General features: G+C 46.1%; 2 protein-coding genes across 7 annotated transcripts in view; one reads left to right on the plus strand and one right to left on the minus strand.

The window, feature by feature from the left end:
• Positions 1-2,433, plus strand: part of ZWILCH (zwilch kinetochore protein) — a 46,074-nt gene extending 43,641 nt beyond the window's left edge. For all 6 annotated transcript variants that reach the window (XM_073996104.1, XM_045395616.2, XM_073996105.1 and 3 more), the window contains one exon: positions 1,569-2,433. The gene's annotated coding sequence lies outside the window, so the exon portion shown is untranslated. The remainder of the gene's footprint in view (positions 1-1,568) is intronic.
• Positions 1,708-21,949, minus strand: LCTL (lactase like). The gene is made up of 13 exons (XM_005559866.5): positions 21,471-21,949; positions 20,901-21,064; positions 20,151-20,238; positions 19,756-19,865; positions 17,451-17,579; positions 17,269-17,364; positions 14,259-14,313; positions 13,999-14,160; positions 6,827-7,101; positions 5,881-6,007; positions 5,497-5,696; positions 3,884-3,947; positions 1,708-1,823 (listed from the first exon to the last, which is right to left on the minus strand). Exons 1-13 carry the CDS (start codon positions 21,808-21,810, stop codon positions 1,708-1,710), a joined length of 1,926 nt encoding a protein of 641 aa, XP_005559923.4. The 5' UTR covers positions 21,811-21,949.
• Between the last annotated feature and the right edge of the window lie 2,315 nt (positions 21,950-24,264).

Below are 24,264 nucleotides of genomic sequence, written 5' to 3' on the forward strand. Positions count from 1 at the left end.
TTGTAGTCAACTTTTAACAGGTCAATTTAATCCTAAAAGCAGAGAAATTAAAAAAAAAAAAATTCTTGAGGGGTAATGTCTTTGCATTTAAAATCTGTATATGTAGTAGAAAGTGAGTTTGATTTTGGAAACATTGATGGAAGAGAAAAACCCTGAACAGGCATATCGATTTGCCGTTGAAAGTGAAGTTTTGTTATAAACAATTTTATTCCAGCCCAACTATAGCACAAGCCCTAGATGTAAATAGTCTCCTTAAAATGTTTTGATTTGAGATCGTATTAACCAAAAGAATTAATGGAAATGACATTTTCTACTGTCTTACTCTTTTCTGGTGTCAGAAACAGTATTTGGTAAAATCAGATGAGTAAAATGCATGAGATTGTTCTTAAGCCATGTTTTATCCCCAAATAGATGGAAATTAATTAATTTTAGCATTTTAACATAGTTAAGAGTAAAATGAATCTTTATTATAAAAAACAAGATACTGAGTTACCTAGAAGATAAATAAAAAATAAACATATAATATTTATTTGAGGTATTTCATTGAATAAAGTAAGTTGAATTTAGTCGAAGTTGTCAGACTAAATTCAGACTAAAGTGTCAGAAGAGTGTACATGCTCATTTACTTGGTACCCACTTCATACTTTTCTGTGGTTGGTTAATAATATTTACAACCTGGAAGGATTGTTATCTATAGATTTCTTTTCTCTTTTGAGACGGAGTCTTGCTCTGTTGCCCAGGCTGGAGTGCAGTGGTGTGATCTCAGCTCACTGCAACCTTCACCTCGCAGGTTCAAGCGATTCTCCTGCCTCAGCCTCCCAAGTAACTGGGATTACAGGTGCCCGCCACCATGCCCAGCTGGTTTTTCTATTTTTAGTAGAGACAGGGTTTAACCACCTTGGCCAGGCTCATCTCTAATTTCTGGCCTCAAATGATTCACCTGCCTCAGCCTCCCAAAGTGCTGGGATTACAGGTATGAGCCACTGTGCCCGGCCAGATTGATTTTATCTATCAGGCATAGGACAGTGCTGAGATGGCAATCATTTGAACATTAAAGTAATATTTCTGGACAGATTTTAGAGTGATAAACTATCAAGTCACAACAGTTTATATACTATGATCCCATTTTTGTAAATAATTCATAATATACATTCATTATATACAGCAACTTTTTTTTTTTTTGAGAGAAGTCTCGCTCTTGTCCCCCAGGTTTGAGTGCAATGGCTTTATCTCAGCTCACTGCAACCTCCGCGTCCCGGGTTCAAATGATTCCCCTGCCTCTGCCTCCAAAGTAGCTGGGATTAAGGCACCTGCCACCACGCCTGGCTAATTTTTGTGTTTTTTAATAGAGACGGGGTTTCTCCATGTTGGCCAGGCTGGTCTCGAACTCCTGACCTCAGATGATCCGCCCGCCTCAGCCTCCCAAAGTGCTGGGATTACAGGCATGAGCCACCGCGCCCGGCCTATACAATGCAAAATCTTAATATTAACTTTAGGAGGGGTGAGATTACAAGTGATTTTTTTTTTTTATTTCTGCTTATTTTTATTTTCTAATTCTTAAATCCCAGCACAAGCCAAAAAGAGAAAGAGAAAAAAAGGTAATTATTGTAGAACCTGAAAACAGAAATATATGGAAACCCTCAAAGCGGAAAAGGGAGGAAGATCCTGAAGATTCTCTTACGAAGCTCCAAAACTGATAATCCTGTCTCAGCTCTGCCTCCTCAGGAGGAGCATTAGTAGAACAGCAGTGATGAGGACGCAGAGGGAGCAGACAGTAGGTACCACGATCTCTGTAACCATTTGCATGTGACTTAGCAAAGGCTCTGAAATGACAAAGATAACGAGCACCACAAATGAGAACAGGATCATTTTAGTAAATACAGCTTTATCCCAAAAGCTTTAACTGTATTGGAAAAACTTAAAAAATACCATCCTCAAATTTTCTGATTCTTATTTGCCATGAAATAGAACTTAGTGAATTAAATGTTATTTGAAAATTTTATAGGAGCTTTGTAAATATTTCAGAAAATATGGGATAAATGCCTGAATTTGGTTCTTCTACAAGTGCTATAGTAAAGTCTAAATGTCTCTCAATACTTATACTTTGTAAATTTATCTCAGAATATTAGCAGCCATATTCCACAGTTCCTATAATTTTTATTGGCGGTGATTTGTGAAAGAAAAGTCCTTGGGAAACATTTCCAACTTTTCGAAGATGTTATTGTGTATCTTAAGAAGTGTAGGAATTTGTATGTCGAAATTTTGTGTGGTAATTCTTGTATAGTTAAATAATAATCTTTAAGAGTTAATGATAAGCATATGTTATGTGCTTTATTAATAAAATAGTGGCCACTTATGTAATACCCACTTTTAGTTTGTGTGTGGGTACTCTGGTTACTGAGATAAATAAAGTGCTGGACATCCTCACGTGGAGTTCACAGGCTCATGAGTGAATTCTGTACCTCGTTTCAACCTTGTTTATTTTAGTTTAATGGAATATACATTCTTAATATTGCCTGATTATTTAAATGTGTTAGGGGGGGTGCATATGCTATATTGGCCTGTAAAAATAGCTAATTTGGTAAGATTTGGTCTCGCACCTTCCACCTCTGCTATCACATTAAAGATGAGTTTGTTAAAAAAGGAAGCGTAGGCCGGGCGTGGTGGCTCACGCCTGTAATCCCAGTACTTTGGGAGGCCGAGGCGGGCGGATCACGATGTCAGGAGATCGAGACCATCCTGGCTAACACAGTGAAACCCCATCTCTACTAAACATACAAAAAATTAGCCAGGCGTGGTGGTGTGCGCCTGTAGTCCCAGCTACTTGGGAGGCTGAGGCAGGAGAATGGCGTGAACTCAGGAGGCGGAGCTTGCAGTGAGCAGAGATCGTGCCACTGCACTCCAGCCTGGGTGACAAAGCGAGACTCCGTCTCAAAAAAAAAAAAAAAAGGAAGCGTATTTCTCTGATTGCCCTTACGGAGAAATAAAGATCAAATTCAAAGAAGCAAATGATACGTGTTGGCATTTCTTGATGCATAATTGCATCTTTGTTATTTGACATCTCTGATCCTTTTAGATCCCATTGCATAGGAAATGATGTCTTCTATGAAGACAGGAACCTTGTTCATTGCTGTATCTCATGACTTAAAACATTCCCTGGCAAATAGTGAGTGCTTAATAATTGCTTGCCGAATGAACAAATATAAGATCTCAAGTGTTCTTTTTGTCCTTCATCCCGGTTGGTATAGTGGTTGGCTTTTCCTCTCCTTGCCCAAGCCCACTATAACAAAAATAGTAGGTATATAAATTTGTAGTATGATTCTGCTTTTTGTTTTTTTGTTTTTTTTTTGAGACAGAGTCTCGCTCTGTCACCCAGACTAGAGTGCAGTGGTGTGATCTCAGCTCACTGCAGCCTCTGCCTCCCGGGTTCAAGCAATTCTCCTGCCTCAGGTTCCTGAGTAGTTGGGATTACAGGCACGCGCCGCCATGCCTGACTAATTTTTGTATTTTTAGTAGAGACAGGGTTTCATCATGTTGGCCAGGATGGTCTTGAACTCCTGACCTCAGGCGATCCACCCGCCTCAGCCTCCCAAAGTGCTGGGATTACAGGCGTGAGCCATCACGCCCAGCCTTATAGTATGATTCTGAAAGGATAAAACTTGAATGGATAAAATGGATAAAATATTTATCTTTCATGGTAAATTAAATGCTTTAAAATGCTTATAAATAGAAATTTGACATTGCTTCAAAGAAACCTGATTTTAATCATAGGCAGTTTTGGAAGATTGACTTCAAGTAGAGCCAGATTTTGAGATTTTGATAATGATATGTGTAATTATTTAGTTTAATTATTAAAGGAAAACATTAAAATATACTGACTCACCTGCAGCAAGCCTCTGATTGTTGATAGAGCAAGTTTCCAAAGCTTTGAGGTACCAACTTTCCACCTAATAAAAACCCACTTGATAAGTAATGTTGTCTTAGACTAATTTTTTGCTGTTTCAAATCATTTTTGAAATAAATGTTGGGTAAAAGTAAGTATTTTTTAAAATCTACCTATAGTTTATGTTTCTAAATCATCTTGTAGTTTAAATTAGTTTATATTTACTGTACATCCATGTACATCATAGTGAGGGAGTCAGAGAACAGTCTTTATTCTTGAGTGTACAATCTAGTGCTTTTCTAATAATGTAAAAGTAGCAAATGCCTTATGGTTTTTAGTCACTGCTTACATTTAATAGTCCTACTGGGCTCACCTTAAAATAGTTTTGATAAACAAGTGAAATTTACTTTTTAAAATTATTTTTATTAAGACACTCTATTTTATTTCATTTTTTAGAAACAGAGTCTTGCTCTGTTGCCCAGGCTGGAGTGCAGTGGAGTACTCATAGCTCACTGCAGCCTCAAACTCTTGGGCTCAAGTGATCCTCACACCTCAGTCTCCCAGGTAGCTGGGACTACAGGCGCGTCACCACATCCAGCTGATTTTTAAATTTTTTGTAGAAATGGGATCTTGCTATGTTGCCCAGGCCGATCTTGACCGCTTGGCCTCAAGCAGTCCTCCCACTCCAGCCTCCCAAGGTGCTAGGGTTACAGGTTTGAGCCACCATGTCTGGCCAAGACACTTGAAATTATAGTTTATATTCCCTGCCAATAGGTGCAGCAACATAGAGAATAGAGAGCTGCTAGAAAAGTTTTCAGGTTATTGAAAATGTTTGGTAGATTCTAAAGGATTATTAAGTTTGATTACTTTAGATCTCATTTTGAAGCCAGTATGTGTGTATGGCTCTGCTGCATGGCTGGAAAATAGATGAAAATGATATGATAATTATACATTCAATTTACTTAACTGTTTTTTATATATGTTGAAAAATAGGTAGTATTTGTTTGCATTAAGACACAAGATTTAGGCCAGGCGCAGTGGCTCACGCCTGTAATCCCAGGACTTTGGGAGGCCGAGGTGGATGGATCACGAGGTCAAGAGATCGAGACCATCCTCACCAACATAGTGAAACCCCATCTCTACTAAAAATACAAAAATTAGCTGGGTGTGGTGGCGCGCGCCTGTGGTCACAGCTACTTGGGAGGCTAAGGCAGGAAAATCGCTTGAACCCAAGAGGCGGAGGTTGTAGTGAGTTGAGATCTCCAGCCTGGTAACAGAGTAAGAGTCTGTCTCAAAAAAAAAAAGAAAGAAAAAGAAAAAAAGACACAAGATTTAGAATAATATTTAACTAGAAGTCTCTATTGTTTTTGCCCTGTCATAACTTAAAGCAAATGGAACTCCTTCGTAACCTCTGGTAGTGCCCTTACATTGAAGCTTACGTCAAGCTTGCTCCATTCTAAGCAAACGAGCAAAGGTGAAATAAAGGGCCATGCTGCATGCCCCTGTCCTCTTTCATGGAGGAAAGAGGAGACGTACTTGCCAAGCTCTGTGTGTGTTCCAGCTACCTAGCTCTTCTAAAGTTCAGAACAGATAACATTGATAATTAGGCCTACCTCTCTTGGATTGGGAAACCCATTGGCAATGATAATCTTCTTGTAATATTGAACTGAAGCCTTTGGATAGCGAGGCTTATTTCTGTCGTTAAATTCAACATAGTAGAATCCATATCTATCTGAGTATCCTTTCTCCCATTCAAACTTATCCAACAGAGACCAGGAAGTATACCCCTTTATATTAGCACCATCTTTTATAGCTGCAAAGACATTTTATTCCATTTTAAATATATTTCATTTACTTAGAAAAATAAAACTGTGAAGATAATGTTAAAAATGTTTTCATTTATGAGATGTAGAAGCAAGTTTCAGTCGATCGTGTGTTAGTCACATTTTGTCTCAGTTAAATGGGAAAACTGCAGACAATCTTGGTTTGTGTCTCACCTTTTAGCATTTCATTTATGTATCCTTTAAGGTACTGAATTCTCCACTCATCACATAATTGAGTACAGTGGAATTTTTGAGATGCTCCATTTTCCATCACATATATGGGAGGATTGCCGTATTGAGTCTGAAAGTGAGTCATAGCAACAAATATCTTAAAAATTCTGACCTACAGGTAGGTTTCTGAGTCAGAGGCTCATATAGGAACACATATTCAAGCCTGCCACATTCTAATCAAGTGTGTTTTTGGCATTTAGTAGATGTCAGATAACATGCTTATTTAGAGATTATTGTAGGCGGGAGACAGGTTCATATAAAGGATGTATTTCTCAATAAATGAGCATTGTTGCCAGGCGTGGTGGCTCTCGCCTGTAATCCTAGCACTTTGGGAGGCTGAGGTGGGCAGATCACCTGAGGTCAGGAGCTCGAGACCAGCCTGGCCAACATGGTGAAAACCTATCTCTACTAAAAATACAAAAATTAGCCAGGCGTGGTGGCATGCGCCTGTAATCCCAGCTACTTGAGAGGCCAAGGCAGGAGAATCACTTGAATCTGGGAGGAGAGGGGGCAGTGAGCCGAGATCGTGCCACTGCACTCCAACCTGGGTGACAGAGCGAGACTCTGTCTCAAAAAAAAAAAAAAAAAAAAAAAGAGCATTGTTGGAGGGGACATGTACTTTGGTCTTGTTCTTTGCCACATATTCCAGTTTAGGCGAGAAGGACAGCAAAATAAATAAGGGATGTGAATTTTAGCTAAAGTTATATACATGCAAATGGTTGTGCATGGTAGACATGAGTCTGTGAGGCCTATATTTAGTAGCCTCTGAAGTATGACTCACTAGGTTTATTTTGTTTTATTAACTTTCTAATGTAGGCACCTGAGCTTAAGCTGTGAGAACATGAATTCAAGTCTAAATATCCTTTGAATAGCTTAATGTGATAATCACCTGAGCAAAGTTGAGGAGCCTCCTAAATCCCCATGGCACAGAATATAGCCATTTAGACCCCAGAGCTGGCCAGTTTGGGTCAACCAGCTCTATCAAGTCACGATCATTCTGGTAGCTGGGCCCCTGGCGGGAGGGGTTCTTCCTTTCCGTGATGTACCGAGTAGTAAAATGACCTAATCCCAAGAAATCAGATGTGCCTTTAATGTAGCTCTTCTCCTGGAGTGAGAACACTGGTAACCTTGACATCTCCAGGCCTTGCTCTGCACTCTTTCTTCCTTTTGAGAGAAAAAAGCAGAATTTAACAAAGGCTTATTTTCTCCCAATCACTGTGTTATATATCATGACGATAGTGACATCTTGACATAAAAGGTGGGCTTTAGGATTCATCTGCGTGGGAAGTATAACCTTAGCCATCCAAAGTGGAAGTTTTGAAATTTCAATACTGTCCAAAATATTTATAAGTTTATATTGCTTAAAAGTAGTATTTTCACAGATAATAAGTGGTATGTAGCCATCTGGAAAAAAAGTAGAGTTGGGCTTCTGTATTGTTCCTTACATTAAAAATGGGTAATTTGGCCAGGTGCAGTGGCTCACGCCTGTAATCCCAACATTTTGGGAGGCCGAGGCGGGTGGATCACTTGAGGTCAGGAGTTCGAGACCAGCCTGGCCAACATGGTGAAACCCTGTTGCTGCTAAAAATACAAAAAATTGGCCAGAAGCGGTGGCCCACGCCTGTAATCCCAGCACTTTGGGAGGCCGAGAGGGGCAGATCACAAGGTCAGGAGTTCGAGACCAGCCTGACCAACATGGTGAAACCCCGTCTCTACTAAAAATACAAAAATTAGCCCGGCGTGGTGGCGCACGCCTGTAATCCCAGCTACTTGGGAGGTTGAGGCAGGAGAGTTGCTTGAACCTGGGAGGTGGAGGTTGCAGTGAACCAAGATCACACCACTGCACTCCAGCCTGGGCAACAGAGCCAGACTATCTTAAAAAAAAATAAAAAAAATTAGCCGGGAGTGGTGGCAAGCATCTGTAATCCCAGCTACTCGGGAGGCTAAGGCAGGAGAATCGCTTGCACCCTGGAGGCAGAGGTCGCAGTGAGCCGAGATCACGCCATTGCACTCCAGCCTGGGCAATGAGCAAAACTCCATCTCAAAAAATAAAAACTAGAAATGTGTAATTTTAGCTGCCTTTGGGAAGGGAACTGGAAGGCCAGTGATGGTATGTCCTATCTTTCAAAGTTGTAAAAGCATATGTCCTTTCACTGACCAGTTCCAAATCTATTTACACTTTACTCACATATAAAGGGATGTTTGTACAAGCATCTTCATTAGAGACTGAGCAGCAAAAGATTGGAAACAACCTAAATGTCTGTCAGTAGGGACCGGTTACGTAAATGATGAAATATCCATGGTACAACACTACGCAGCTGTTAGAACAAATGAGGCGGCACTTTCTATAGCAATGTGGAAAGCTTGCCAGGATATAGGTTTCCGTGAAAAAAAGCTTCAGAATGTTGCATATAATCCTAAGCACATACACTGATCACATATACAACCCATCTCTGGAAGTATACTTGCTTCTGGGGAGAGAAGGAGAGAGGCCTGACTTTTTAGTTCATACTTTTTGTACTTTAAAAAATTTGAAACATGTCCAGGTGTGATCTATGCAAAAATGGCTTTTAATATATAAATCAAGAAAACAACATTTTCCATGAATTGATCTGAAATACAACCTTAAGAATAGTTCCAAAGAGGATAATAGTTTAGTTAAAATGAATACAAAGTTTGTGTTATTAAATACCCTTAAGATATTAGCATAAAGCAAATAAAATATTGGCACGTTATTTCAGTTACATTTAGTGACTTAAGAAAAACCACCAGCTGTCGTCATTGTCCTTGCACTAATACAATAGCCACTTGCTGCATATGGCTATTAAAATATAGTGACCGAAGGATTGAATTTTTAATTTTAATTTTTAAAATTCTGATAGACGCTGGTGGCTAGAAGCTATTGTATTGGACAGCACATGTATAGAACATTTCCGTCATTGTGGAAAGTTCTATTGAACAGCACTGATCTGGAAATACTTTTGTTTATGTATTTACTGTGAGTAAAAGAGTACTTCTGAGAGGCCTGGAAGTAATTTGTGAACAAGATTTCAGGCAGAATGCTTTCAGTACTAAATAAAACTTCAACTGCTTAGAGGATCCTTCTTTCTACATTGTGCAAAGGAAAAGTTCAGCCTGTTTCCCATTTGTATCATCACAGAATTGGAGTTGAGAGGGGCTGGGATTATTGGCGTTACACCCAAAATGTGCTGTCTCACAAATAATCTATTTGGCTTTGTAATGCAGTCTTTCTGTGGCACCTGCAATGGCCTCTGAGGGCCCCAAGAGAGTGAATGCACTGTGTGAATGATAAGTTGTGTCTACAGGGACATGGGCCCTGCCAGTCCCTTCATGAAGGCTTTTTCCTTATGCATCTTGAGGAAACTATTCTCAAGATTTTGAGTGTATGTGTATAGATGTGTCACAGAACTGATTGACACCAAAAGATTTTTAAAGATTGTATCTAATGCCTTCATTTTCAGATAAGATTAAGAACCAAAGAGGTGAAGCACCTTGCCCACAGTCACTCACAAGTTAGTGGCGGAGTTGGTATTAGAACTTGCTACCTCCTGTTCAGATAAGTATGCTTGATAAATGTGTTTTATAGAAAGGGGCATTTTTCAAATGTTGACAGTTCTCTCTTAATCAAACACCTAAAATAGATTTGTTGTGTGTAACGGTAACCCAATTCCAGTGTTATTTTTGTCTCCTTTTTTTTAGGGTGAGTGCCAGCTGATACCTTTAAATCAGAGATAATATGTTTAAATTTCTATGGTCAGACACTGCCGGTTACCTACACCCAGCAGTCAGTCCAATGCCTGTCTTCCATGCCCCCTTCCTCCCCAGCCTCTGGGGCCCTAGTTGTGATGGTCTAGGGCATCATCTGACCTAACCATGTGACAGTTCTGTCCCTTGAGGCACAAAGGGACAGAAGCTGCTTCCTGGGAAGATTTTTCTTGTTCCTAAAAATAGCTAAGAAGAATGGCCAGGCGTGGTGGTTCATGCCTGTAATCCCTGTACTTTGGGAGGCCAAGGTGGGCAGATCACTTGAAGCCGGGAGTTTGAGACCAGCCTGGCCAAGATGGTGAAACCCCGTCTCTACTAAAAATACAAACAATTGGCTGGACATGGTGGTGTGTGCCTCTGATCCCAGCTACTCAGGTGGCCAAGGCACAAGAATTGCTTGAATCTGGGAGGCGGAGGTTGCAGTGAGCCAAGATTGCACCACCGCACTCCAGCCTGGGCAACAGAGTGAGACTCTCTCTGAAAAAAAAAAAAAAATGTAACAAGAAAAGGATACCTGCATTCACCACTTCTATTCAACATAGTAATGAGAGTTCTAGCCAGAGTAATATGCAAGAAAAATAAATAGAAGGCATCCAACAGTGGCTCATGCCTGTAATCCCAGCACTTTGGGAGGCTGAGGCAGGCGGAGGCGGATCACAAGGTCAAGAGTTCGAGACTACCCTGGCCAATATGGTGAAACCCTGTCTATACTAAAAATACAAAAATTAGGCCCTGGTGGCGGGCACCTGTAGTCCCAGCTATTTGGGAGGCTCAGGCAGGAGAATTGCCTGAACCCGGGAGGTGGAGGTTGCAGTGAGCCGAGATCATGCCACTGCACTCCAGCCTGGACAACAGAGTGAGACTCAGTTTCAAAACAAACAAAACTGTTTAGAAGAAAACATGGCCTGGTGTGGTGGCCCATGCCTGTAATCCCAGCACTTTGGGAGGCCAAGGTGGGCAGATAGCTTGAGCCTAGACGTTTGAGACCAGCTTGGACTACATAGTCAAACCCTGTCTCTACAAAATATACAAAAAATTAGCTGGGCTTGGTGGTGTGTGCCTGTGGTCCCAGCTACTTGGGAGGCTGAGGTGGGAGGATCACTGGAGCCCGGGGAGGTTGAGGCTGCAGTGAGCCATGATTGCCCCACTGCTCTCCAGCCTGGGTGACAGGGCGAGAGACCCTGTCTCAAAAAAAAAAAAAAAAAAAAAATTACTGGCGTGACCCACTAGGGAGGCTGAGGTGGGAGATTCACCTGAGGTCAGGAGTTCAAGGCCAGCCCGGCCAACATGGTGAAACCTCATCTCTAGAAAAAATATGGCCGGGCGCGGTGGCTCAAGCCTGTAATCCCAGTACTTTGGGAGGCCAAGACGGGCAGAACACGATGTCAGGAGATCGAGACCATCCTGGCTAACACAGTGAAACCCCGTCTCTACTAAAAAATACAAAAAAAATAGCCGGGCGAGGTGGCGGGCTCCTGTAGTCCCAGCTACTCGGGAGGCTGAGGCAGGAGAATGGCGCAAACCCGGGAGGCGGAGCTTGCAGTGAGCTGAGATCCGGCCACTGCACTCCAGCCTGGGCGACAGCGCGAGACTCCCTCTCAAAAAAAAAAAAAAGAAAAGAAAAAATACAAAAATGGGCTAAGCATGATGACAGGTGCCTGTAACCCCAGGTACCTGGGAGGCTGAGGCAGGAGAATCACTTGAACCTGGGAGACAGAGGTTGCAGTGAGCTGAGATCGCACCATTGCACTCCAGCCTGGGCAACAGAACGAGACTCTGTCTCAAAAAAAAGAAAAGAAAGAAAGAAAAAGAAAAGAGCAAAAGCACCATGACATTTAATTAGGCAGTTATATCTTGATTCTGACACCAAAAGCACAGGCAACAAAAATAGGCAAAAGAAACAAACATAAATAGACAAATTGGACTTCACGAAATGTTTTAAAATTTGGGAATCAAGACACTAGCAACAGAATAAAAAACCCACATAGAATGGGAGGAAATATTTGCATATCATATATCTGATAAAAGATTAGACTCCAGAATATGTAGAGAATTCCCAAAACTCAACAACAAAAACAACCCAATTCAAAAATGGGCAAATAACTTGAATCGGCATTTTTTCTAAAGAAGATCTACAGATGGCCAATAAGCACATGAAAAGATGCTCTTACTAATCATTAGGGAAACACAAATCAAAACTGCAATGAGATACAACCTCACACCTACTGGGATGGCCATTATTAAGCAAAATAACAAGCGTTGGCAAGGATGTGGAGTAATTGGGACCCTTGTGTATTGTTGCTGGGAATGTAAAATGGTACACCCACTGTGGAAAACAGTACGACACTTCCTTAAAAAAATTAAAAATGGAATTTTTCATATGATCCAGCAATTCCACTTCTGGGTATATACCCCAAATAACTGAAAGCTGGATCTTGAGATATTTGTACACCTGTGTTTTTAGCATTATTCACAATAGCTAAAACATGGAAGCAACCTAAGTGTCTATTGATGGATGAATGAATAAGCATAATATGATACATACAGACAATGGAAATTTTTTTTTCCCCCAAGATGAAGTCTCACTCTGTCACCCAGGCTGGAGTGCAGTGGCACTATCTCGGCTCACTGCAACCTCCACCTCCCAGGTTCAAGTGATTCTCCTACCTCAGCCTCCCAAGTAGTTGGGATTACAGTCACCCACCACCATGCCCAGCTAACTTTTGCACTTTTAGTAGAGACAGGGTTTCACCATGTTGGTCAGGCTGATCTCAAACTCCTGACCTCAGGTAATCCGCCCGCCTCGGCCTCCCAAAGTGCTGGGATTACAGGCGTAAGCCACCGTGCCCAGCTGACAATGGAATATTATTCAGCCTTAAAAAGGAAGGAAATTCTGACATTACAAAATGGATGAATCTTGAGGACATTATGCTAAGTAAAATAAGCCTGTCACACAAAGTCAAATACCGTATGCTTCCACTTATATGAGCTACTTAGTCAAAATCAGAGACAGTGGAATGGTGGTTGCCAGGGACTCGGTGGCAAAGTTTCAGTTTTGCAAGATGAAGCATTCTGGAGATGGATGGTGGTGAGGTTCGTACATTATGAGTGTATTTTTTACCACTGAACTGTACACTTAAAAATGGCAACACAGCCGGGCGCAGTGGCTCAAGCCTGTAATCCCAGCACTTTGGGAGGCCAAGACAGGCGGATCACGAGGTCAGAAGTTCGAGACCATCCTGGCTAACACGGTGAAACCCTGTCTCTACTAAAAAATACAAAAAAAGCTAGCCGGGCGAGGTGGCTGGTGCCTGTAGTCCCAGCTACTCGGGAGGCTGAGGCAGGAGAATGGCATAAACCTGGGAGGCGGAGCTTGCAGTGAGCTGAGATCCGGCCACTGCACTCCAGCCTGGGCGACAGGTGAGACTCCGTCTCCAAAAAAAAAAAATGGCAACACAGGTACATTTTATGTGCATTTTTCCACAATAAAAAAAATTGGGGGGAAAATGGCCAAGAAAGCCCACCCCAAAACATATTATGACAGAGCAATTCCCTTTTCCTGTCTTTGGGTGTTGACATGTGAAGATGTGATACCTGGGGTTGCTGCAGTCATCTTGCGGTCATGGGGATTGGTTGATGGGCTAACTGAAGGTGCCAGAGTGGAAAGATGGAATAAGCCTGGGTCCTCAAGGGCACCCTTGAAGGCTAGATTACCTAGCCCTGCATCACCCTTCTCTGGGCTCAGGTGAGATGATAAATTCCCTACTTCAAGTCATTTTAGGTAGAATTTTCTGTTATGTGGCAGTTAAAAACATCCAAATTGATATATCCCTGTAAGCCTTACCTGTATTTATTCTATTCTCCAACACTGTGTAAACTGGAGCTTGGAAAGTATTTCTCCATTGACAGAAAGAACCGACAATAGAAGTGACACAAGCCCATGACTGCGTCTGAGCTCTCTCCTGCTTGACTGCAGTTAAAGTGGGGTGGAGGAAGGGGCAGGGCAGCAGAACATAAGAGAGACCAGCCCGAAGAACCACCACGTTCTTCCCTGAGTTCTGAAAATTCTCAATTTCCAGGTCTAGGGAAATTGAGAGGTCTAGGGTTCCTCCCTGCTAACTCAAATGTGTGGTTCTCAATTCTTTCGAGTCTGGATTATCCCTTGAGTACCTCACCCAGGCCCGATGAGCTCTTCAACCCCCTGCCTTTTGCTTGTTTCACACGGGCTCAATAACTTGCCGTAGTATCTGCAGTTTAAAATGAGGCTGGGCTCACCAATGTAGTCCTTCATGACTTGGGGGTAGTCACCGGCATAAATGGGGTTGGCAAACCAGCCCAGACAGAACTGTAGGTATCTCTCGGCAGCCTCTATGTCCTTGGGGTTACTAATGTCCACAGGTTCCCCCCAGTCACAGTTCAATGAAATTCCCACCAGACCTTAAAAGAAAAGAAAGAAAAGGGAGTGGAGAGTGGGCGTGCCATTGCTGCTCCGGGCACTTGGCTGTCCTGGGTACATGTGTGGGGCCACAGCTCACCTTGCTGCTTGCTGCGCCACGTGGTGTTATAAGAATGCCAGGCTTGGGCGTGAGCCTGAAAAGGGAGCAGAAATGCATCGTAGGTGCCTGGCCCATCCATTTCAATCTGGGTGGCCTTTCTTTCCTTCCTAACTTTAGACCTATCATTTTCATCCATCCAGCCTTGTTTATCCCAATCCAGTCTTCCTTCCTCTAACTTCGTGAGGCACTTATTTTCTTTATACTGTAAATGAAACTTGATGTAAGTCTGGCTCAAACAACTTTGTTGTTATTTATCGTTTTTAGGATTTTTGCTAAAGTTTCCTGTTTTGTTCCTCTTAGTCCTCAGTGGCAACTAGGCAGTGCTTTTCCCAGAAGAGCTCAGTAAGTTAGGAAAAAACCAAGGGTCTGAAATAGTCTTGAAAAATGGAATCTAAAATACACCAACCTGCCTTCTCTTCATATTCTACCAGTGACCCGCTGGCCTGCCTGAGGCTATTTCAGCTAGCCACCGCACTTGGGTAGTTCGACACCTAAGAGAGATGGAAAGTCATCTAGAACAGTGATTCTCAGTGTGTGGTCTCCAGACCGAGATCATCAGGATCCACTGGGAACGTAATAGAAATGCAAATCCATGGGCCCTTGCCAGACCTACTGAATCAGAAACTCAAAGTGGGGCCCAGGAATCTGTGTTTGGTGGGTTTTTTTTTTTTTTTTTTTGTTTTTTGTTTTTATCTTAAGATGGAGTCTCGCTCTGTGGCCCAGGCTGGAGTGCAGTGGTACGATCTTGGCTCACTGCAACCTCCGCCTCCCGGGTTCAAGCCATTCTCCTGCCTCAGCTTCCTAAGTAGCTGGGAGTACAGGTGCCTGCCACCACACCTGGCTAATTTTTGTATTTTTAGTAGAGATGGGGTTTCTCCATGTTGGCCAGGCTGATCTCGAACTCCAGACCTCAAGCGATCTGCCTGCCTCAGCCTCCCAAAGTGCTGGAATTACAGGTGTGAGCCACTGTGCCTGGCCAGCAATCTGTGCTTTAATAAACTTTTTTTTTTTTTTTTTCTTGAGATGGAGTCTTGCTTGTTGTCAATGCTGGAATGAAACTCCTAGGCTCCAGTGATCCTCCTGCTCAAGCGATCCTCCCTCCTGCTCAAGCCTCTCAAATAGCTGGGACAACAGCCATGTGCCACCACACCTGGCTCAGTAATCATTTATTAAATGATTATGATGCTTGTTAAAGTTTGAGAAGTACCAATTTAGAAGACCTGAATATCTGAAGGCTATAGAATTTGGGGTTGTTTTGTTTGTTACTCACGGAGAACCTTTATCAGACTTCGTTCCTTATACTTCCTTTTGCCAACCAGCAATAACCAAGTGAATCATGGTATTGTCTGATGAAGTGGAACATGTCAAAACAATAACAGAATCACATCTCTTCAGGCCGGGTGCGGTGGCTCATGCCTGCAATCCCAGCACTTTGGGAGGGTGAGCCGGGTAGATCACGAGGTCAGGAGTTCAAGACCAGCCTGGCCAACATGGTGAAACCCTGTCTCTACTAAAAATACAAAAAAAATAGCCGGATGTGGTGGTGTATGCCTGTAATCCCAGCTACTCAGGAGGCTGAGGCAGGAGAATGGCATGAACCCAGGAGGCAGAGGTTGTAGTGAGCTGAGATCGTGCCACTGCACTCCAGCCTAGGCGACAGAGCAAGAATCTGTCTCTAAATAAATAAATAATGACATCTCTTCAGCTCACTACTTTTGAAAGATAAAAAGGCCCCGAAAATGACTTCTATATTTAATATTAAAAATATCTTGAGGCCGGGCACTATGGCGCATGCCTCTAATCTCAGCACTTTGGGATGCCGAGGTGGGGGAATCACCTGACGTCAGGAGTTCAGGACCAGCCTGGCCAACATGGTGAAACCCTATCTCTATCAAAAATACAAAAATTAGCCAGGTGTGGTGGCACACACCTGTGGTTCCATCTACTTGGGAGAATGAGGCAAGAGAATCGCTTGAACCCAGGAGGCGGAGGTTGCAGTGAGCCAAGATCATGCCACTTCACTGCATCCTGGATGACAGAGCAAAACTCAGTCTAAAAAAATATAAAAATAAAAATATCTTGAGAGCTCTGCCCTTTAAATATTCAGTTTAAGAAATCATAAGCCAAATGTAGAAAAAATGAGAAAATGTTCTCCCTGATATGAGTTTGGGGGTCTGGAATGTCACCCAGTGGTTCTTTGCCTTCCAGCTTAGACAGATTGTCTACCTTCTGCTAAGTGTCCTTTGGGGCCAATCCCACATGCCTTGTATCCCTGTTCTCCAGTTATCATCATCCATATCCTCATACATGTCCTGTAATGTGACCCAATTCCCTCTCCAGTGACAAGGCTTTCCAGTAGCCCTTCCTTCCTGTAGCGTCTTCTCGGAATGGCCCCTTTCCTCTCTTGCTGTGACTGATGCCTGCCAGCCCTAAGAGCACCTCCACTGCAGCTCCTTTGAGCAGAGGCCATTTTTTCCATCACACTCCACATCCCTCTGAGCTGGGAGTAAGGTGGAGTCTGCCTGCTCATTATTGCTGCTTCCAAACTAGTTTTCCTTCCTCCTTCAAAACTCCCAGGTTCTTTGAAGCCATGCTCTGATGACCACTTCTAACTCCTCTTACTGCTGTCCTTGATCAACCCCAGTTACTTCTGCTCATTCATGGAAGATTTTAAACCCTGGCTCGCTGTCACATCCCTTCTTCCTCCTGTCACAGCTTAGACCTGTAGTTGATGCATTTCCACATGGATGTGCTCCATCCCCTTGGCTAGGCTGTAAGCTCTTGGGAGCCGCTATAACAGCTCAGCTATCGTGTCCCCCAGCGCCCTGAATGGCAGGACACGCCCTCCATAAATCGTCACAGAAAGGAAGGTGCTATGGAGTATGCTGACTCCGAGGTGGAGTGGCAGAGGACCAAGCTCAGGCTAGAGCCCCTGGGGAAGGCTGAGCTGACCCTGAGGCTGTTCTCCCACCAGAAGGACCCCCCTCACCTTAATGATGTGGTGTGCTGCCTTGTACAGGCCGGTGCCTCGGAGCTTCAGGCCCGGTGCATGGTGGCCCGTCTCATAGCCTTTTTCTGCCATTGCCTATAGGGACAGCAAAGCAGGACCACAGGATCCATAAGAAGTGGCAGGGAGCGCCACATTCTGCCACCTGGAGGGGCCTCGCTTACCCGAGGATCACTGAACGTGATCCAGTGCTTCACACGGTCCCCAAAGGCCTCAAAGCACAGGTTGGCGTAGTCTCTGAAGTAGTTGGCCATGCTCACATTCTGCCACCCACCGTATTTGACCTGGAGCAGCTGTGAACACAGAGAAGCAGGTGCCTCATGAATGAACCGCAAAGTAGTTTAGATGTGGAGATAAGCTGTGCAACAGTCCTCAGACAAACAGGAGGGAGGCCGCGCAGGGAGACTGGGACTCTCATGCTTAGAAAGAACTGGACAGATTGAATATTTAAGAAAAATTGCCAGGGGAAAGGGGCCTAATAATAGGGAAGCATCTTAGATCTAAGTTCTGGAGAAATGAGATCTGATGCTGGGGTGAACACTGTGATGAGGATTTTGAGGGCCACGGAGATGTCAGAAAGCTCCTAGAAGCCTTGGGGCAGGATCTGCCTTCTTCGGCCGAGGGCTTTCCCAACCAAAGGCATCTGCCCATGATGGCAGAATCCTCCCAAGACTTGTCACTCTATCGAGACTACCTGTCCAGCTCTCCTTGGCGGGTTCGAGGGATGTTACTGGGGCAGGTTCGTGAAAGCAACCAGGGAAGAAACTGGAAGGTTCATCTCCCTACAGCCTGCTCTGCCCTCCTCCCCAGTTAGAGGACTCTGGTAGCTCCCATTCCCACAGAATAAACCCAGTTCCCAGTCATCTTAGCTCGGCACTTGAGGCTTTTGAGGTCTTCCCCAAGCCACTTCTCCAGCCTCTAACCCTTCCCTCTCCTACCTGCTCCCCAAATTCTAACTGAACCAAACTGCTTGCCCAGCTTCCCCCTCTTTGCAATGCACCCTCCAATCAGAACACCCCTTCCTCCCACCTCCTGCCCAAACCTTCCAGGGCACCGATGGGACCACCTTCTCCCCAGTGAATGAAAATATTGCCTGAGGCCAGGCGCAGTGGCTCACGCTTGTAATCTTAACACTTTAGGCGGCCGAGGCAGGCAGATCACCTGAAGATAGGAGTTCGAGACCAGCCTGGCCAACATCGTGAAACCCTGTCTTTACTAAAAATACAAAAATTAGCCAGGCATGGTGGCACATGCCTGTAATCCCAGCTACTCGGGAGGCTGAGACAGGAGAATCACTTGAACCCAGGAGGCAGAGGCTGTAGTGAGCCAAGATCATGCCACTGCACTCCAGCCTGGACGACGGAGCAGGACTCCATCTCAAAAAAGAAAAAAAAAAAAAAAAGAAAATACTGCTTGAATCACAGTGACATAGTGACGTTCTGAAGCATGTTATGATTTCATGGACGTTACTGGGGCAGGGTCGTATATGAGTGCCTGTGATACGGCTCAAAGAAATTGGAGAAAAAAGGCTAAACTTGTTCATTATGCTATGTCGCCAGATCTCTTTTTTTTTTTTTATAGATGGAATTTCGCTCTCATTGCCCAGGCTGGAGTACAATGGCACGATCTCAGCTCACTGCAATCTCTGCCTCCTGGTTCAAGCAATTCTCCTGCCTCAGCCTCTCAAGTAGCTGGGATTATAGGCACCCGCCACCACGCCTGGCTAATTTTTGTATTTTTCGTAAAGACTGGCCAGGCTGGTGTCGAGCTCCTGACTTCAGGTGATCCACCCACCTCAGCCCCACAAAGTGCTGGGATTACAGGCGTGAACCACTGCACCTGGCTGCCAGATCTTCGTTAAGACGTATCTTTATAGTTTTAAAAATTCGTTTGTATGCCAAGTTTTTTAGAAAACAAAAGGATTCACTCTTTTCACTTACTACACACATCAATTAAAGCAGTATGACCTCCCTGCCATACATGAGTGCTTTGGTTTGAATGTTTCTGTCCCCTGGAATTCATGTTGAAACTGTATCCCCTGTGTAACAGCATGGGGAAGTGTAGCCTTTGGCAGGTGATTGAGTCATGAGGGCTCTTCTCTCTTGAATGGGATTAGGTGCCCTTATAAAAAGAGGGACACAGCATTCAAGGCACCATCCTGGAAGCAGAGACTGGGCCAGAATCTGCACCTGCCAGTGTCTTAATCTTGGACTTCCCAGCCTCCAGAACTGTGGGAAGATATATTCCCGTTCTTTACAAGTTACCCAGTCTCAGGCGTTCCGTTATAACAGCAAAAGTGGACTAAGACAGTGAGTCAGAGAGATTTTTCCACTCGCTCACATCTTACAGTCGTGCACCAGAATCCAGACCCTAGTCTCTGCCCCACCTGGGCAACCCGAGTCCTCAAACTGGGCTCCCTCCTGCTGAGCTGAGCACCGCTTGGGCCTGGGAGCCTGCTCGGGTCCTCACCTGCGGCAGATCCCAGTGGTGCAAGGTCACGATGGGGGTGATGTTGCTGCTCAGAAGGGCATCGATAAGATCACTGTAGAATTGGATTCCCTTCTTGTTCACCTGCTCGGCTGCAGGTGAAATAAAAGAAGATGCTACGAGAAAGGACCTTGGCCTTGGCCTTGGCCTTCTGGAGTGCAGCATTCCTGGGCCCTGTTGCTTTTTGAAGGCCTGAGGTACCCTCAGCCCACCAGCATTCTGGGAGCCTAGTTACCTGCAGAACCTGTGAGAGCTGCTACTATCAGCAACCACGTTCATGGGCTGGTCTCCCTCCCCAGGACTCTGTGGTGCCCCTGCAAAGCCAACATGGCCGGAAGGGGCCGCACCTGGGCTCAGGAGGGGTTTCCCTGGCTCACCTCGGATGCCTGTGGGCAGGAGCCGGGGCCAAGACAGGGAGAATCGGTAGTGGTTGACGTGCAGTTCCCTCAGCAGAATGATGTCCTCCTGTGCAGACAGGGGTGGGGAAGCAGGTCACCTGGGCCCTGGGCATGGGAGGTTGGGGTCCATCGGGCTCTAGGGCCAAGGCTCACTCTTGTCTGTGGCTGTTGGTGGGCAAGGAAGAACCTGCTTCCTCACCTGTACAACAGAGGTGATGCCACCTGGCCACTTCAGGCAGGGGATATGCCAAGAGTCAAAGAAAACACAGGACAGGGAGGCACTTGGAAAAGTCCATCAGGATGCCCCTAGTATACCTGGGTGATGAGTTCCTCAAGAAGCCATCCAGAGAGGAAAGTGGGTGCTGAGGATGAGCGGGTCCCACTCCCTCCACACGGTGCAACTCACAAGCAGGGACCAGGGGTTCAGGCCACTGTGGCTGTAGGCCCTGAAGCTGTGGGATCAGTCCTTCAGCCCCCGTCACTTGGCCTGAGGCACTGGCTCAGGTGAGGCCCCGCTTTCCTTTCCTTCTACATCCACCTCACATCCTGGCCCCTCCCAAACCTTCACCCCCACTGGCCCTGTCCCCTCTGGCTGCACTGGGGTACAGGGTGTTTGGCAGAGCATGGGAATGACGTTGTCACGAGGGCTCCCCCAATACGTCACTCCCTGCCTCCCAGCTAGGCATGTGCTCACACCTGTGCACGCACACACACACACCCCGCACTCACCTGGACCTTGTAGTAGCCATCACAGGCTACATCTGCTGTCTCATTCCCGAGCACCTTCCCCTTCCCACTGTGTGTGAAGACGTCCCATATGCTGGGCCCTTTTCCGTCCTGGTCCCAGGCGCCCTCCGTCTGGTAGGCAGAACTGCCCACGCCCCAGGAGAAGCCTACAGGGGGAGACCCGTGCTGGGTCCCAGGTGCTCCCATGTGTCACCCAGAGCCAGGGCTCCGGGCTGTGCCTCCCAGGCCTCAGGGACTGCCCCTCCCTACCACGCTGCCCCTGTCCCACTGGGGCCTTATCTTCCTAGGAGGGTGAGCGTGTGAGGCAGGGTAGGGGAAGATATATTAAAAACATTTTTTGCACAATTTTAGCTCTAATTAACATGTATTATCTGTGTAATTTTTAGTAACTTCAAAAAAAAAAAAAAAAAACCTGTTAGGAACTTTTAGAACAACCATGCAAAGGTAGGTTTCTCATCCTGCCAATCAGGAAGCAAGAATACCAAACTCCTTGGCAAGTCAAGACAGGTGGACAACAGACAGGCAGACAGACGAACAGAGGCATGGCCGTACCAAGAGGGAAGTTTCCATAGTAGAAGGAGGCCTCTTCTGGGGACCCCTTCCCGGTGGCCCCGAGCCCGAGCACCAGCAGTAGCATCCACAGAAGGGTGGTGACCCGCACTGGCTTCATGGTACCTGGCCCTCCCCCATACCTGAAAAAGTGCAGCTGGCTCTGCAGGCGCCTGCAGCCAGCCTGGTGGCCAGGTCTTGGCTTAGGGCAAAGGCCAAGTGGAGAGAGGAAGGGAAAGGAGAGCACTTGATCCCGACCCAGCAGCAGAGGCTGAGGCTGGACGCCTGATGCTGTTCCTGTGCCTGGGGAGCTCCGAGACTGATGGGCAAGACTCCAAACCATCCCTTCTCCCTACCTTGGCTCCTGTCTGACGGGGGAGACCCAGCCCATACCCCTGAGTGGCCTCTATCTAAGGGGGAACCACCTCTACCTTAGGGAAGCTCCAGTCTTAGGGGGCAGGTGGGAAAGCCCACAGGGCCCTTTGGCTCTCCCATCGACAGGCAGACCCCTCCCCCAAGCCCAGGTCGCCCATCCCAGCGCCTCTGTCCTGCGCACCAGGGAGACCCCTCCCACTGGAATCTACTCTTTGGTGCCAGCCCAGCCAGCTTACCCAGGATCGTCCTTGGTCCCAGACACCCCCAGAGCAGTCGCTGGCAGCCAGAGCCCTCTCCAACTGACCCCTAGGGCCTACGCTGTCCCCTGAGAGAGGAGCCACAGCCCAGCCGAAGGCTCTGGTTGGGGGTGTGGTCTGTGGCTACAGAGACTTTCAATAGCTCCATTCAGTGGGGGCCGGGCAGGAATGCTGAGCTGGCCAGCAGGGCCTGAGTCAGCAGCTGGGGAGCTTGGCGCTGGGCCAGGGGCGGGCGTGGGGGGGCAGGGGAGCTATCAATCAGCACCCCCATCCCGGGACAGAGGGGCAGCCAAGGAGGGGAGGAGACCTGCTCCTCCTTACCCCTTATGGGCCTGACAAGTCACCTTCAGCACACTGCAGTCCTTCGAGTCCTGAGCTGGGGGTGGTGCAGGACCAGTGTATGTTGCCATGTGTCTCTGTCTACTTGTCCCAGCTGCCAAAAAAAAAAACCCACCGTAAAAGATACAGTTGGTTTTTCCACCTTGGCCTTCTCTATTTGTATCCCTCATTCATTCCTTTCCTCACTCATTCATTCAACCAACATCACCTGCTAGAACGGCCCGCCCTGTAGTCTCAGCACCTCCTGCCCCCATCTGCTGTGGCTCCCTTCCCTGCAGTGCCCTCCCCATCAGAAAGGCCTCCTTCACATAGCTCAATTTCCAACCTCCCTGCCTTCAGCTGAGCCCTCACCACAGCTCTCTCAACTAGGCCTTACTGCTTTGTTGTTGGTTAATTTCTTTGTACTCTTCCTTTGGGTCTTCAATGGGTAGCACCTCCTCCAGGAAGCCTTTCTGGATTCATGCACCCTCAGGCCAGGCTAGGTTCTCTGGATTTTGTCTTTTTTTTTTTTTTTCCTTTCTTTTTTTTAAACAGGGTCTTTCTTTCTTTCCTTCTTTCTTTCTTTCTTTTTCTTTCTTTCTTTCTTTCTTTTCTTTCTTTTTCTTCTTTCTTTTCTTTCTTTTTCTTCTTTCTTTTCTTTCTTTCTCTCTCCTTCCTTCCTTCCTTCCTTCCTTCCTTCCTTCCTTCCTTCCTTCCTTCCTTCCTTCCTTCCTTCCTTCCTTCCTTCCTTCCTTCCTTCCTTCCTTCCTTCCTTCCTTCCTTCCTTCCTTCCTTCCTTCCTTCTCTTTCTTTTAAACAGTGGCATGATCACAGCTCACTGCAGCCTCGAACTCCTGGGCTCAAGTGATCCACCTCAGCACCCCAAGTAGCTGGGGCTATAGGCATCCACCACCATGCATGGCTAATTTTTTGTAGAGATGGGGCCTTGCTATGTTGCCCAGGCTGTCCCTGGGTTTTCCTACAGCCTGCGTTTACCCCTCCCACCCTGCGCTTCCACATCAGCTGTTTATGTGTCTGTCTCCTGCCCCGTTGTAGGCTCCTGGGAGGCAGGAGTGTGCCTGCCTGGTTCATCAGCATCCAGTCCTCTAGTGCTGCCACCTAGTGGACGCTCAATAATGTGAGTAGGCCGGGCGCGGTGGCTCACGCCTGTAATCCCAGCACTTTGGGAGGCCGAGGCGGGCGGATCACAAGGTCAGGAGATCGAGACCATCCTGGCTAACACTGTGAAACCCCGTCTCTACTAAAAATGCAAAAAATTAGCCGGGCGAGGCGGCGGGCGCCTGTAGTCCCAGCTACTCGGGAGGCTGAGGCAGGAGAATGGCGTGAACCCGGGAGGCGGAGCTTGCAGTGAGCCGAGATCGCGCCACTGCACTCCAGCCTGGGCGACTAAGCGAGACTCTGTCTCAAAAAAAAAAAATAATGTGAGTAAAATCGAAATAATACAATAATGAACCTAACCATGGCGAACGTTGATTGGGTGCTTCCTAAGGTCCGGAGATTTTCATGTATTAATTCATCAACCCCTGGGATAAGGTGATAGACGCAGCTTCGGCTGCGGTGGGGCGGAAGGTTCCGGGCTCCAGCAAGGGCAGGCTTGTACTGCTGTGTGGACAAAAGCTGGCCCCATCTGGACTGACCCCGGCCTCGTGGTGGCCCTGCTCTGAGGGTGGTGCTATTACTGGACCCGTTTGAGGTTGAGGAAACTGGAGAGCTCCTTCAGGCCTCGCTACCTAGCAACTGTGCGGAGGTTTGCTGAGGGAGGCTGGGGGTGGTGGGGTGGGTTTGCTGCGGGGAAGGCTTCTTTCCTGGGGTGCCCAGCTGGTGGA

Source organism: Macaca fascicularis, chromosome 7, assembly GCF_037993035.2.
Source record: "Macaca fascicularis isolate 582-1 chromosome 7, T2T-MFA8v1.1".
Taxonomy (NCBI): Eukaryota; Metazoa; Chordata; class Mammalia; order Primates; family Cercopithecidae; genus Macaca; species Macaca fascicularis.